The sequence below is a fragment of the Apteryx mantelli genome, chromosome 1 (assembly GCF_036417845.1).
Source record: "Apteryx mantelli isolate bAptMan1 chromosome 1, bAptMan1.hap1, whole genome shotgun sequence".
NCBI classification, from domain to species: domain Eukaryota; kingdom Metazoa; phylum Chordata; class Aves; order Apterygiformes; family Apterygidae; genus Apteryx; species Apteryx mantelli.
In genome coordinates this window covers 85,374,861-85,390,707 of record NC_089978.1, presented here as the reverse complement: position 1 = coordinate 85,390,707, position 15,847 = coordinate 85,374,861, and the positions used below count along the sequence as shown (strand labels likewise).

The 15,847-nt window shown below is 34.6% G+C and overlaps 1 protein-coding gene across 2 annotated transcripts in view; it reads right to left on the bottom strand.

Annotated features, from left to right (window-relative positions):
* Positions 1-15,847, bottom strand: part of MOSPD2 (motile sperm domain containing 2) — a 46,562-nt gene that overhangs the window by 20,125 nt on the left and 10,590 nt on the right. For both annotated transcript variants that reach the window (XM_067296848.1, XM_067296854.1), the window contains exons 6-10: positions 12,667-12,727; positions 11,359-11,397; positions 10,281-10,405; positions 5,085-5,255; positions 2,146-2,258 (exon numbers count right to left, since the gene is read on the bottom strand). In XM_067296848.1, coding sequence (XP_067152949.1) covers positions 2,146-2,258; positions 5,085-5,255; positions 10,281-10,405; positions 11,359-11,397; positions 12,667-12,727 — 509 coding nt within the window. The remainder of the gene's footprint in view (positions 1-2,145; positions 2,259-5,084; positions 5,256-10,280; positions 10,406-11,358; positions 11,398-12,666; positions 12,728-15,847) is intronic.

The following is a 15,847-nucleotide window of genomic DNA, read 5'->3' as shown; positions in this document are numbered from 1 at the left end:
ATCAAGTCAAACAGCAGCATAGTATAATGCATATGCATATATATGTTTTATTTTAAAGTAGCACACAAGATTTTACATTCCTTCAGAAACCCTATTTTCCTTACATCTGAGATACAGGGGAGTAAGCATTTCAGCTTGTACTAGGAACTCTAGTCTTCAGGACACAATACAACATGAGAGTTTTCTGCCAGACAGTGCAAGTGAACAGCTACACCTCCCTGCTCTCTTACCAAATTTATTCATTTATTAATCAGGAGGACCAATATTTTAGAGAGAGGTATTCATGGAAAATGCAGTAGTGGTCTAAACTAGGGCAAGACAGATCAAGTGAGCGTGGCTATAAACGTGAGAAACAGAAGAGCACAACTTTGAAAATGTCCTGCTTATTAGTTAGCTTTGGCCATACACCAGAGCCAAATGTAGCAAGTAGTGCTAGGTGAGGAATATTTGTGTAGTGGCGGGAGAGGTCGAAGGCGGCCTCAACTGAGCTTTTGCAGCAGCAGCAACCCCAGAAGGCACAGAAAGGTTACTGGTTCTTGGCAATTTCTGTTGTAGCAGCACTGCTGTGCCTCAGCTTCCTTTTAGTCTCTGCTGCTCCTGTCACATGGCAGTGCCAGTATCAGCAAAAATACAAGCTAGTCATGCTGGCAGAGCTTGTACTCTAGTTCATGCCTCATCTTTGATATAGGTGCCTGTGGCTGGAGGACTGCTGGTTATCTGGTTATAAACTGCATCAGAATTCAAGGCCCAAAGAGATTCCAGGAAATCAAAATTAACTCTAGCTTCTACAGAGTTAGAATATTTATAAAGAACAGTTGTGGGTAGCATACTTTCTCATGAGTTTTTGTAAGGAATGAACAGTAGGGACAATGGAGACACCAGTATTTTATTTTCCCTGACAGCAAAACTACAGTATCAGCATCTCTATACTTGACTAAATTTATTCTTCCTTATAATTTGCATAAACTCCAACACTTCTATTCCAGTGGTAGAGATTAAAAGATTTTAAGAAAAAAAGTACCTTTTAAAATTTGTTTTTAAAGACATCAGTGCAAGGAAATATCTTCTTTTGTCACGGGGAGAAAAAAAAGGAAAATATCCTATATCTGACTTATTTCTTCAAAGAAAATCTAAGTAGAAGTTCATAGATTTTAGAAATTCTTTTAGAAATCAAATCTGCAATCTCTGCCTTTGTCCTGCCATACAGGAAATCAGGACTATACGGAGGACGGGTTGGCACACAAAGGACAATATAGCTGATTTTCATTTCAAAACCAGAAACATTTCACACACGCAAATATTTTAAATGCTAACAAACATGTCATTATTCAAATTCATTCCAAATCTAATTTAGTCAGCACTTATGAAGTTAGCTCACCTAAGAAATTATCTATAAATTAGACATTTTCTTCATTCACCTAATAGCAAACTGGAAATGAAAATAAAAGTTAACATCTAAATCAATTTCTAAACAAGCAACTTAACTTGAAAAGGCAGTGGAAAGAAAAAAAAGATATCAGCTAATTCATTTTTCTTCAAATTTCCTGATACAAAGCAGATTAACTGCAAGACGTATGAATCTTCAGTGACGAAATCTTCTGAGCAGAGATGCCGTTTATACACAGCACTTCCCTCACTGAAAGAATCATACGCTTTTAAATTTGGCTTTATTGGTGCAAATTACTAGCACAGACATTTAAGCCACCCTAATTTAAAAACAATTTAAAGAAAATTTATCAGAAAGCTGTCTTAGCAAACAGATCGCTTAAAATTTTGTTGGCTTAAGAAGCCAAAGTTAAACCACTATGCATTCTCATTACTGATATACATTGGTTTAACTAAATCAAATGAGTGAGTTTCCCAGTATAAATGAAATATGCATCTATTAATCAGCATAAAGCATGCCAATGGTTATGTCAAAAAAATTAATTAAAAGCAACACACTCAAATCCAGAAAATTGTTTATGGGCTTTGGTGGAGGGGGGGATCTTAAAAGGTATTCATTTAATTAATTCATGTTTATAAATATTGTTTGTTTTCTCTAATATTCAGAAAAAAACAGTCTCTCAAAAATTGTAACTAGCTCCATAATCAAATGTCCAAAGCACATTGTGAAAAAGCATTAAAAAGGAAAATTATTATTACCTGATATGTAATAAAGGTCCTTTAAAAGTGGTTAGTGCTTTCTTTGCATTTTTTGGTTTGAAATCTGTTTTGTCAGTTTCCTCTGATTTGGGAATTTGTTCTACAGAATTCATCTGAGTAAAAATGACAATTATAAAGATTAAGTAGAAACCTGGCTCATACATGTTAAACTCATATAGGTATTTCATCAGCAAACAACACGAGGCAGCTCATTTCAACAATATGTATACTAAAGACCAAGCTTAATATGCATTTCCTGAAGCTGCTGGAAGTCCACTGCATAAAATGTTTTTGCATAAGAAGTTACATTATATATTAAGCATGCATAAAACACAACTTCTCTGCTTTTTGCAGGTATTTTCTTGATGCCCGAGATGGTTATTTTTAAAAGCACCAAGCCCATAAGTTATACTACTTCAAATATTTCAATTTACAAAGCACTGATGTTACTTTACTTATTCTTCCACTGCAAAACAGAATCAGAACAGACACGCCAATACAATCATTACAACACTGAACAGAAAACACAACAACAGTTCTGCACCTCATCGTATTTCAGAGCTGTTAAATATATCTTCATTACTTTTTAGATTGAATTCTAAGGTATTGAAGAAGAAAAAAAAAGAAATGCTGATTGAATTGGTGCATCCAGAACTGCAGATACCTTAGGTTCTGAGGCTTTCTTCCTCTACTAGATTAAGAAGGCATACATGTCAACAAGCCTGAATATACATCATATAATTCCAGAATTCTCTGTTTTTTAACAAAATGCAAAACAACAGGGGGGAAAAATAGAGAAGACTGAAAAAATAAGTGGCATGATGGCTCATCGAGATCAGCTAGCTAAATAGTTTGTTTAGCCTTATTTTTATTCCAGTTAAAATACAAACAGAAGGCCTGAAGAGAATTCAGTTTATGTAAATTTGAAGTAAGGGAATGGATGAAATTTAAGATTTTGTGGAAGAGGTCTTCTAAAAACAAAATCACACACACAGCAATTTAATTTCATTCTTTATAATAATAGTTATATTGGAAGTTTAAGGTTTAAATACAGTACACTAGTAATGTGTTTGGCTTTATTTACATTATTCTGATTAAAGTCACCATCAGCGAAAATATTACTAGAGTATACATTAAAGGTGGAATTCCTCTGGACAAATGCAAGTTTCTGCAGGACAGGCATTTACAACTAAGTTTATTACTCATTGGTCCCTCTACTCTGTAGAAAGAAACAGGCACTTCTATGGGATGAGAGGAGGCATACATATATAAAATAAATCAGGCAAATTTTCAGTGATGACAAAAGCCCACAGTTAAAGACTGCCAGTGCAATAAATAACAATGAAGGCAATGAAGTCTCACAGATCACTCAAAATCTATCACTTTGGAACCTGGCCTATTTGATTATTTATATTTAGATATAGCCAAGTACAAAATAATTAATTTAGAAATAAGAAATGTCAACTATTTCAAGAGAATGAGGGCCTGTTTCCTGAAAAACAGATTTTGAAAAAGGACATAACATTAAAGTGGCAAACAATGGTATGCTTGCTTTGGAAGAAAGGGCAAATATTAATCTTGAACATATGAACAGAAGATAAGCGAGTGGAGAGTAGAAATAAAACAATAATCTACTTCTTGCAGAAATTGTATCAACAATGAGATACGGTCCAAAATTTTAAGAGCATGTTAAAGATGCAAGATGCCTTAAAAGTAATTGATACATGACAAGTTTAAATGTCAATCTGCTTAGTTGATTGAAAAGACTGGTTAGCAGCTTGATTATGCTGTATTACAGAGAAGATACCATAAACTAAACCATTATTTTTAACACTTAGAAGAAAAGGAAAAAAATGACCGTAAGTAGAAAACTAAAGTAAACCAAACAAATCAGAAAAAACAAAACAAAACCAGCAACAACCATTGAGGGGCTAAGCACTGAAGCAGACTCCTATGTTAAGTGGGGCTCATCCATGTTGTTACTGAGCTAATGGTCAGGAAGTCATGATAGTTATATCATGCTTCCTTTTGGCCTTAAAGTCAGTGAAATTACATTATCCAAATAGCTGGCCAAGTTGCAAAGAACAGCTCAACTATTCTAAATGATACGCGTTTCAAATTATTCTGGCAAAAAGTTAAAACAGGAAATGAAACAAAATGTAATATTAAGTTTTTACGTTCCATTAACCAAAAGTTTTGTGATTCATATTCCAAAATTAATTATGGCCTTGAGTGATGAATTTCAGATTTTTCCTGCTGTTTTCAAGAACAATATCCCCACTGACTATCATTGCATATTCCTTAATATCACACCACTGCAGGAAGACTGTATTTTCAACACAGGATTGAGAGATTAGGGATACAACTTCTCCTGAGACTAAACAATGACTTTTATATGTTGAGATTTTAATCAATAGTTAAAAAAAAAGAAAGAAAAAAAGGACAGATTAACATCTGGTGAAGCATCAACAGACAGTTTTAATATTTTCTCTTGCATATACTGATTTTAAAAGAAAACTAGAAATTGTCTAGATATGTCTAGAAAACTAGACGTTTTAACACTCATATTACAAGATGTTCTGAGTAAAGATTAAAAACGGACTAACTAGAAAAACATGATCTTTGGAAACAAAATTAATGCACAAACTTTTTAAATTTTACTGTACAATCCATTAAATTCCAGAGACATACTAAATATTCAGTACACATTTTACACATTCAGAAGCACGAAGCTGGTCTTAACAGCAAAATCTGTTCAAAGTAAGAAGGAAAGCCAAAACTGTAAATATAATTTTCAGTTTTACCGAGTACTTATTTCAAACTGGGGGGGGAAATCAAAATACAAAGTAAAAACCTGAAAAGAAAAAAATCATATGCCTCCTGTCCCACTTGGTAGACATATAAGTAGTTTTGCCTCAACTTTAATAAGAATTAAATACCTTTTTCGGAATAAGGTTTTGTTCTTCACTGGGATCCCCAGTCTCCTTGGTGTCCACATCTATCTCTTCTTTACTTTCATGCTCATCTTCACTAGTAACAGGCCCATTTTCACATAAAGGAGTTTGAAAATCATCATCCACCAATGGAGGATAACTATACTTGAAAGAATCCTAAAACATAAGGAGATTTTTAAAGGAATTTATTTTGGAGGATGAAACGTGCTTTCTCTGGTATATTTTAAAATGGAAATACTATCTATTAAAATTTTTGTCACATAATTATACATTTAATTTATACATTTTAAAATGAGCCCATGTGCAGAAAGTTAACACTATCAATAGTTTTAATTTTACCATCACTAATAGACAAATAAAGACAGTCACCTAATAAAGCCGCTGAATTAAAACTACTGTCATTACTTATAGATACACAGTTGGACTGTAAAATTTGGTTTGTCAGAAATCAGCATTCACAGTCTTAGCTCTGAAGTTTTGCTACCATTGTTAGGTTTTAAACCAAGTTTCCTAGAACTGACCACTGTTTCTAAAGAATGTTCTAAAAAGCTAAACAATTTCAGCTGTTCTTTGTATTTTAGATTAATAATAGCAATAGTTTTTTAAAAAGCAATCCTTCAAGTTCAGTTTATTATTTGGACCCTTAACATACCCTGTATCTCATGCCCTTCTTATATATATATATATATATATTTTTTTTTTAACTAGAAAAAAATGGAATTGCAAATCAATTTAAAGACTATGTTCAAGACACTTAAGTAATGTAGAAGCAGCATAGTGAAGTCCTCACTGCTTCTATAATAAAAGTATCACTTCTATTGGAGGACCAAGAAAGACCAGTTTCTGTTAACTAGAATTACTCTTAACACTCTCAAAACAGTTCTATCACATATAGTATTAGGAACATTAACAGTGCTCTCTTCCTGCTGCAATTTCAAGCAGTTTTAAACTCTGAGCGAACTGAATCAATTGGTTAGCTTTTCCAGTGGGACGGGGGAAATAATACATCTTTAATTCCTGTGAAGCTAGACTCAAGCCACACCTGCAGTTCCCAAACTATGCCACCAGAAAGGAGTTACAGGAATGGTGTTTCAAGAGTGTTCTCCACAAGCAGGTTTGTCTTCCCAAACAGCAACAACGACGTGATCTTAGGAAAAAACTTAGACTGGGACTTTCAAAGAAATCCCAGAGAACATTTTCTGCTAATCTCTGATCAAGACCTGAATCTCTTCCTATCCTTCAGGCTGAAGCAATAGCTGTGGATCTTTAGCTGGAAGATGAAAGGAACAGGTATTCAGTGTTCTATTAAGGACCTAAAGGACAATCTTTAAGTATCAGTAAGGGACAGATTCACTGTTAGAAGAAAAGATTCCAGACTGTTAGAAACACTATGTTAGGCTTGCAGAATATCGAGATCCTCCACTTGCAAACACAAGGCAGAAATAACCAAGTTCCCTTTAGCCAAACTAATAGAGCTTTTTCATCCAACTCCAGCATATAATCAAGAACATACGACAAAGCGAGCTTAAAAAGAGACACTAATTTTGCTGCACACCTCACTTGGTCACATTAATGCATCATGATGAGTAACTTCTACAACTGAACAGAATCTCATCACTGGGACAGCCTGAAGTTCCACACTTCCCAATCACAATCCATTGGTTTCAATGACTTGGGCTTATCTATTAATAGGTTCAAAATCTTAGTCAGCTAAACATGACAGATTTTTTTCAATGCTTGATGTATTCATTGTACGGACCAATGGCTTTCTTTCAAAGGGGATGCAGAGACCACTATGTTTGGCAATATGAAGCATGGCAGTGGTATTTTCTCGGATTACATGTTTGCAGGGGCTGTGAAATCACATGCAAAAGGCCCAGTGATGTCTTAATTTCAGGCCACTCATCTATAAAAAGGTGCTTCCAAGGAAACATAGGCCATGAACTATCAATTTAGAGAGATAACCTCTGTGAAGAGCACAGCATTGTAGTTGTACACATTGTTCAGCAATGGCGCTAGTAGAGGGAACCTTGGATTTATCAAGGATGAACTGCCCACCCTGACAAGACTAAACTGTGCGAATACACAATCTAAAATCCTACTGCATGTATACATATTCAATCCTGCACAAAATGTTATTGAAGACCCTAAGCAACGAACTTCCCTGGCTAGCCAGAAAAACTAATATTTAAAGAATTCTAATTGGACTGTTCCAGCATCAACATCTGGAACCAGTCTTGTAGAAGGCGAACTACAACAAATATGAAAGAGAACATTTCCTAAGTGCATAAATATGTTATTAAACAAAAAGGATTAGGGAGTGACTTTTGGACACCTGACCCTAAATTTCCAGACTGCTTTATCATTGACTTGCTCCTAGATCTGTTTTGGCCAGCTCCAGCTAGTTCTCCAGGACAAACCTACTATAAAGAGAGGGAGTTCTACACAGGGTGGACAAGAATCACTCAGAGCCAGGCACGTGGTATGTAGCCCCTCTTAATTAGCAGTATGGAGATAGCCACAGCCAACACTGATGGGGATTGGATGGAACTTATGTAAGTTTATAATCCCATGTCTTGCAAAATCCAAGTTTGTTTTACATAATTAGTTTTAATGCTTTTGCTATCTAGAGACACATTTGTCCACCAGTTGTCCAAAAAAAAGAGTAAATCATTTCCCTCCTTTCTCAGCTGGGTGACAGTTGATTAAAGGACTTCCATGGTAACCCCCAGAAGGCTAAGGAAAGCCTCAAATTTATCCTGTGAGCAACCCTGAACTCCAGTAAACCAAAACTTAAAGATATTTGACTGAGCTATGGAAGCATAAAGGCTACATATAGAGAGCTGCAAAACAGTTCTGTAGATTAAGCAAAGGAATCACCGTTCACACAGTTCAACATTGCAAATTTCTAAAATGGATTTTTTAAAATTCTGAAATTGGTCTCTACCATTCTTCTTGGATACCTAGGTTCTACAGCACTTTTTTTTGTATTTTCCTAAAGTAACTAGCTAAATGAGCTGTTCCACCAGCTGTTTACATCTGGCATAATCTGGCTTTTCCAGGGTGGAGCCTAACAAGAGACACAGAAGAAAGCAGAGAATTGAGAGAATCTAACTTATGGCTACAGTGTGGAGTACAACCTAAGGACAGATGTGCTTTGCTCTTCACCCATGCCATGCTAGTTGCAAATCTGATGATCTTTTCCTAAAAGGCGGAGAAACAAAGACAGAAACAAAGAAATTAGAAGGAGGAAAAAAAAAAATGCTTGAGCGAAAAGAATGAGAGTTTGTATAAACTAAATACAGCCTCAAGAAGCCAGCCTTGAGAACAAAACTGGTAAATTCACTCTTGTTCAGAGACTCCAGTTACCTCAACAGGAGCCAAGGTTAACTGCACCATGAAAAGCTGCATCCTAAGAAAAGGTCAGTAAGTTTTCTTTCTTCTGGACACTGAAGGCTCAATATTTAGAAAAATATACCTGGTAGTTCAAAATACAGGGCTTTTAATATGCAGAAATAGAGCTGTTTTTTGAAATTGTTGATATGCTTAGAATTTTTGTTAAGTAAATGCACTCATATTCCACTAATTTCTTTCTGTCACAGCAACTTATCACAGGTTTGGATAAACTGCTGTATGATTTGGAATTTATGTTCTTCGAAGATGGGCAACATGAAGCTAGCTTTGTCAAGTATCATTAAATGGCCACGAGACCTTTCAGAACCCAGGGAGGATAAAGCATAACTTGAAGACTGTGTGCTCAAGCATTTACTTCAGAAAGACAGTAAGCAAAGCCTCAAAATTCATTCTTCGAAGACTTAATTGTCAGGTAAGACTGTATCAAAAGCAGACAGGAGATATTTGACTCTAAGAATGAAGAAAAGAACTTTTCTCTCTATTGCAACAACAAGACAATACACCCTGTTGTGGGAGCTGGGCCCAAAAGCATTACTAAATTCCATCCCAATCCTTACTGAAGCCACTCGAGGCACAATCAGCCATTCCCTCCATGGCCACTCCTGAAAGTCAGAGATTTCAGCTTTCTGTAATGAGTTCTTTTACAACAGCATGGAACTAGGGCAGCAATTCTCCAGGCAGGAAGATGTTATCATCTTTTTGTCACAGGTTTCTTGCCCTAATGACATAAAAACTGCTTTTTAAGGGGTGCTACTTTCAGTCAAATAAAAAACAAGGTAACTTCATCTTTTTCTATTCCCAAAGTAACACTATTTCATATGTTCTGGCTACCAGAACTCCACCTTGACTTCAAAGAAACAAGCTTCTCCTACTCAGACTGAAGCAAAATTTTTCTTTTCTCCATACTGTTAGCTCTGTAAATACAAGAAACACTTAGAAAAAATGGGAAAAAAGAATAGTTAATAACTCCTCTACAGTGGGATTATACCATTACTGTATCCTGTCTGCAAATATTTTAAAGGAGAAAAACATTCTTTTTTTCAAATTCTATTGTAGAGATTATACAAGCTATGATTTACTAGCTTTGCAAAAAATGCAATTTGTTGTGCAAGATACTTGTGCTACTTTACCATTTAGATTGCACTAGGACAGGACTTAACTTCTAGCCAAGTGATACTGGATCACAGTATACTCTCTGGAGCTCTAACATGTTCTTTAAAAAAAAAAAAAAACTTCCATATCCATGCTTAAAAAAAAAAAGTAGCCCAAGGGACAATAAAGGAAAGAAAATTGAAATATGATTGTCTTTACTGAATCATAACTTTGGAGCAGGATGAGAAATTTCAGAGGGCCTTGACACCTGTTCTCTGTTTGCAGAACTTCAGTGTCACAAACCAATACATAATCTCTCTAATTCATCACGTGAGTGGAAGGAGGAGAGACTAACTGGAAATTGTGTGTGGGGGGGGGGGGAGTTGATTCTGAAAATTAAGAAAAGTAATTTCCTATGACTTAAAAGTGAATGATAAAAACAATTAACAAAAGAGATTTCTATACTTCTTTTGTACATAAGACTGCCAGATAATAAATTCTCATGAAGTTAACTCATTTTACATTAACATGATTTACAAATTACCATTTTGACATAACAGAAAATTTCAAGAAATTTCACATCCATGAAATGCCAAATTTCAATTCCATGCATGTAGTTTAAATAAGCATGTCTCAAGCCTTTACAAAAGTACCTTGAAATGTTAATGTACTTACAGTTCCACCCATGTGAGGCGGCAAATACTCTCCACTAATGTAGTCCTGTACTTCATTCTTGTTTGTGAACTTTAACATGCTTATTGCATCTGGGCCAAGCCAACCCTTCACAATTTTAAAAGCAGCTTTAAAAAAAAAAAATTATAAATTGTCAGGAAGATTTTTTTCAAGTTTATGGTAGATGTTATAGAACACTCAAATGAGCTACATGACATAAAATATGGCAGAACCTGCTCTGAAAATATCTGTTGTATTGTGGACACACAGTGCAAGAAAAAGAAAGTATTTAAACAGAAAATATTTTATGGATATATTCTTTCCTACAGGTGAATGCAAATACATCACAAGACTTTCATGGAAAGAGTAATTTTAACTACTGACAATTTCCTTGTCTTGAAACTTAGATCAGTAGGTGCCAAGAAGAGTAAAAGCAATTGTGCTTCCAAATCTGAATGAGAGAGAGGTTGGAAAAATTATATACTTTCCCCAAGCTGAAATGTTTTGCTGCTTTAAATGAGACTTGTTTAGATCTATAGAGAATTTCCAAATATCAGCAATTTCGGTGCTGATAAAAAAAAAGTGCATATACAAAAAAAGAATACAGAGGTAATATAAAAAAAAATTTAAAACATGTTTATCATGTGTGTTATAACTAAGGATAATTATCAAAATACACACATCAGAATATATGCACATAACAGTGTCCAGCATCAGGTATCTCCCTTAAATTGCATAACCTAATTTTTGCCTGGTTTTAAGTGTCCACCATTTGTTGATGATACTATCCCTAAATCAAAAACAGATCTACCTTTGAAAGGATTACAGCTGGAAACATTCAAGGAATAGACTATTTATCTTCAAAAACTTGAGAGACCTTGATAACAGCTAAATATGGTTTCAATCTATACTTTAAAGAGGACTATTTAAAGTATGACCCAAAACGCAACACTAGAAGGAAAAACAAAAACATACCAAAAGCATGCAACCTAAAAATTGACAAATCTGAAGATGCGTGCTTAACACAAATTCCACCACTTAACTATATTTAAAAAAAGTATTTTTCTGTAGATTGACTTACCATTCATTATCCATGGCATTTCAAAGATCACTATCTTCGCTGAAAAGACAAAAGGAAATAATATGAATACCAGATATTATGTATTTGTCTCTTTAATAGGAAGCACAGCAGTAAAGGCCATGTAAAAAGCAAATAGTCATTTTTAGAAGCCTCCATGTTTACTTCCCTGAAGAAGTGATTTTGAAGAATTGTTTAGAAACGTACAATCCTATTTCTATATATAGGTATTAGGTGTTTGCTTGGGAAACAGTCAATAAAATCAGAAGTTATACACTATTCTGGGGTACTACTTTTCTGAGATACAAATATTAATAAATATTTGCTCCAAATAAAGCAGAGAAAAGATGAGAATTTATCTACACCTAGAAAAGCAACTGCTTACTAGAAAAGAAGGTTAACAGGCATATCCAGCACCACTTCTCTTCTTCACAGTTAGGCAAATAGCATAGCCCTTTGTAAATCTGTATTTAAGTTTTCTTTTAGCAAAGAAGCCTAAGTTAGTACTTCAATTAAAAACATGCCCCAAAATATATTTTTCTTGAATATGTCAAAACAAACAAAAACACCACACTGCACTTGTTTTTGAAGTTTTCCAAGCTGAAATCTACTATTCAGAGTTTTAGTAGTTCCTGTACATAATTGCAATCTTCACAGACACATTTTGACTTAAAATTTAGAATGCATGAAAGATGAACTGGCAAAAATGATTCAGTGTTTGTGTATACAGAAGAAATTAACAGACAAGTGTGCAGGTTTTTCCAAGTACCCAAACGTGCCTTAATCCTGCCCTCAAAGGAGTAGACCATTGCTCCCAAATAGTTTCTATAGCTATTCATTCTTTTGTATCCTGAAGACTGCTACAGGATACCAACAAGTTTTCAGAACTTCTACCCAAGTAACGAGGGACAAAGGCTAATTCAATCCTACTAGATATGCATATTAATTTTTAATCCGTAAAACAAGTCTTAGATTCTTCATATTTAATGAAAAAAAGTTGATTCTGTGTCTTTTATAAATAAACATTATACTCAGAATTGTGCTGATTCTTAAGAGTGCAAAAATACTCTGAATCTGTAATGTAAAAACATTGCATGTCATTAGGCTGTTTCTAAAACCTAAACTGACCTTTCAGTCAAAATCCTAAATTCTCAGGACATGTTTTTTATTTATTTTTACAATGCACATAAAGTGCATGCAAAAAGACTTTTTTCTGAAATAAAGAAATTAGTCTCCCCATCATCTGCAATATTATCAAGTACTTTTATTACACAACTCTACAGAGCTTCACGTGTAATATACAATACTTACTGAGGAAATTTGGATAATAATCTGTAAAACAGTTGACAATAAACCGAACAAAGTCCAAGTCCTAAAATAAAAGCACAGAATAAATGCAGCGTAAATCAAAAAAATTAAAAATACAGGTTTAGTAAGCATTTATTGAACAGTAAAAGATATTTATTATATTTACTACTACTACAAAGGAGACTTACAGAGGTAGAGAAAAATATATGCTGCTGATGGAAGATCCAAAGCCTGCCATAAAAACAGTAAAAATGGGGAACTGGCTGCTGAACTGATGGAAACACACTGTTGTAGCATTTACAGATAGTAAAGTGGGGAAAAACAGTACAAGAGGATTACCCACAACCTGAAAGCTTTATTAAAAGCTTCAGTAATTATAAACTAACTGAAAGCTTGGATATCTTTAGAGGCAGAAGGCAGCCTTTAATAGAAGCATTTATCTCACCCGGATGTTGCTTGTGCCAAATACAGTATCATGCATTTAACAGCATAAACACAGCGATAGATTTCCAAGTAACGATTAAAACCTCCTGTGCATTAGTGAGCATGCTGCTTTTATTTCCGCTGTCTATTCAAAAGCAGCAGTATCAGATATAGGGAAGATGGAATGGGTAATACCCAAAATAAGGGTATTTTGAATAAGTCTAGAATTAGAACGATAGGATTCAGCAGACCATTCAATAACTGTATTAATTCTAGTTACTTGAACTGCTTCAAAAAGACATGAGTTATCAGAATTACCTGGCTGCATATCAATGAGAAAAGCTGACACAGTGCATGAGACTATATTAGCAATGGAACAAGCAAATGAAACATGCTCTGGAGAAGAACTCAGAATTCCATATTCTTTTAAAATAAAGTTTATCACTTATTCTATTCTGCTACAAACAGCTGTTAAAAATATTTCTGTTCTCTGATAAAAATACTAACTACAGAGCAAGACTCTACAATGGGAGACTTGTGAACAGCATTTGCTGAAACTGTCTGAAAGTTTCAAAGACACTGGAAAGAAGTTCCTTCAGGATACGTGCCATAGATTGCAGGATCAAACTGTGGTTCTGCAAAAACAAAATGATCCTACTCCTTCATGCTTGTTATAAAAAACACAGCTCTAGTTTGTTAACAGTGCAGACAGGCAGTTCTTAAGTCACAGGTAAGAGCATCATCCTGCCTGCAAAATTGAATTACCTCATATTTATTTGTAAAAATGTCTCAACAGGTTTTGTTGCCCTGCATGGTCCTAATGCAACATTAACCACTTTGCTTGGAAAAGGCAGAGAGAAAGCTTTTTTGTTTGTCTGTTATTTCTAAAGGAATTTCTCCCGTGGCAACAAAAAAGAAAATAAGATATGGAACTGTACTTCTTACAGGGATGGCTAAAACTGGTATACAGAATAGCATGACATTTTCTGTGAAAAACTTAAAAATCTTGATCTACAGAGTCAATGTATACAATTTTTAGTTATTAGATGGAATCTATAGATATCTAATGATAATCATGATCCCCACCTTACAATCTAAAACGGTTTAGATTCTGCTCAGAAAAGTGCATGCTAAAAAAAATCAACTTCTCTCTGCTGATCTCAGGTGAAGAAAATGACAGAGCTCTGTAGACTTTCATCTCATAAATTTCTCAAATACCACCTTTTCCTCAAGAAATCCTAATTTTAAGTTATTCTCCTTCTTTAGGTAGAAGCACATAAGCTAAGAATTAGTAAGGATGCAGGCAATCATACTGCTCTATTCCTCTAAACAAGCTTCTATAAAGCAAATCACAAAGGAGATTCCTTTAGTAAATTATGGACATGAATTTATGCTTTCCATATGAAGATATTAAGTAGGTAGAAAACTAGGCATAAGGGAAGAGATACCACAGCATACATCCGCTCCTACATCTATAAATTTCCAAATGATAAAAACTTAAAAAAAATACCCCTAACCAGTAAGCAGGCTGTTACTTTGTTGTACACCACTGACAAGATGCAGTTCTACTGCTAGTAGCGTCTCATTCAGACCTCATTAACATCAACTGCAGATAACAAAGCTGTACTCAAGCTGATGCCCAGACCCATGTGTAGCATGGATCACAAAAACAGGTTTGGTAAAGACTTTTTAAAGACACACTTTAAAAAGGGCAAGGTAAAACAAAGATTGCACCTGGTGCACTTATTAGAACTAAGAGAATCTAGAGAACCAGGTATTAATCAGAACTTCTGTTCCATAACAAGAGTAACTTTTGAACCATAAGATTTTAATGACATACTTAAAACCAAATAAGAAACAACCTTAGAAAGAAAATGTATATATATACTTAAAATTTTTCCAGAAAATAATCCAAAATCCAGATGAAGCAAAGGAAGTGAAAAAGAAACCCCAGCAAATACTTGACCAATTCTATCTTCAACTACGATATATCTATAAATAACTCCATGAGGAACAGTCTGCCTTTTTGGTCCTCACGGAACTGCTGACATATATCATGTATGAACACTAATGGACATCACCAGAGGATCCCTATGTCAAGTTTACTAAATTAAATCAACCAAAAAACGTATTTCATGAGTCACTTCAGTTTTGCAGGTTAAAATCCATCATCTCAGAACAACCTGTAAGAAGCAAAATGTTTCGAGGCAATTGTTTACCTCCTGAAATAGGTAACAGTATTCCTGCATTAGAATGGAAAATTACGATACTGGCCTGAAGCTTTAGCTCAGGCTACAAAAAACATATTCTACATGCTACCATATTTATTCTACCAAACTACAAACAAACTTTGCATAGTATAACATTCTTCAGGGAAAAATAGTTGTATGCATGCCAGGTTACAACAGATTCAGCTGGTGTGGAAGAATCACTGAAACAAAAGTAAACATACTGTTTCCCTGAATACTTATGAAATCCTAGAGGTCATGTAAAAGCAAACACTTATGTGCTTTGATCAACTAAGGCTTTAATGAAAATGGAAGATACTCAATTGCCAATTTTTGGAAAAAAGATCATTTCATGGGGAGGAGAACAAGTAGAAATTTTAACATTTCATAGCTATGTTTTTAGGATAAATTTATGAAAGATTATGGCCAAAGAGGCAACAAGACATAATGCTTAAAAAAATCCAATTCCTTAAATCTTCTAATTTTTATATGTTACCACTCCATCTGCGCACAGGATTTAAGAACACACTTAA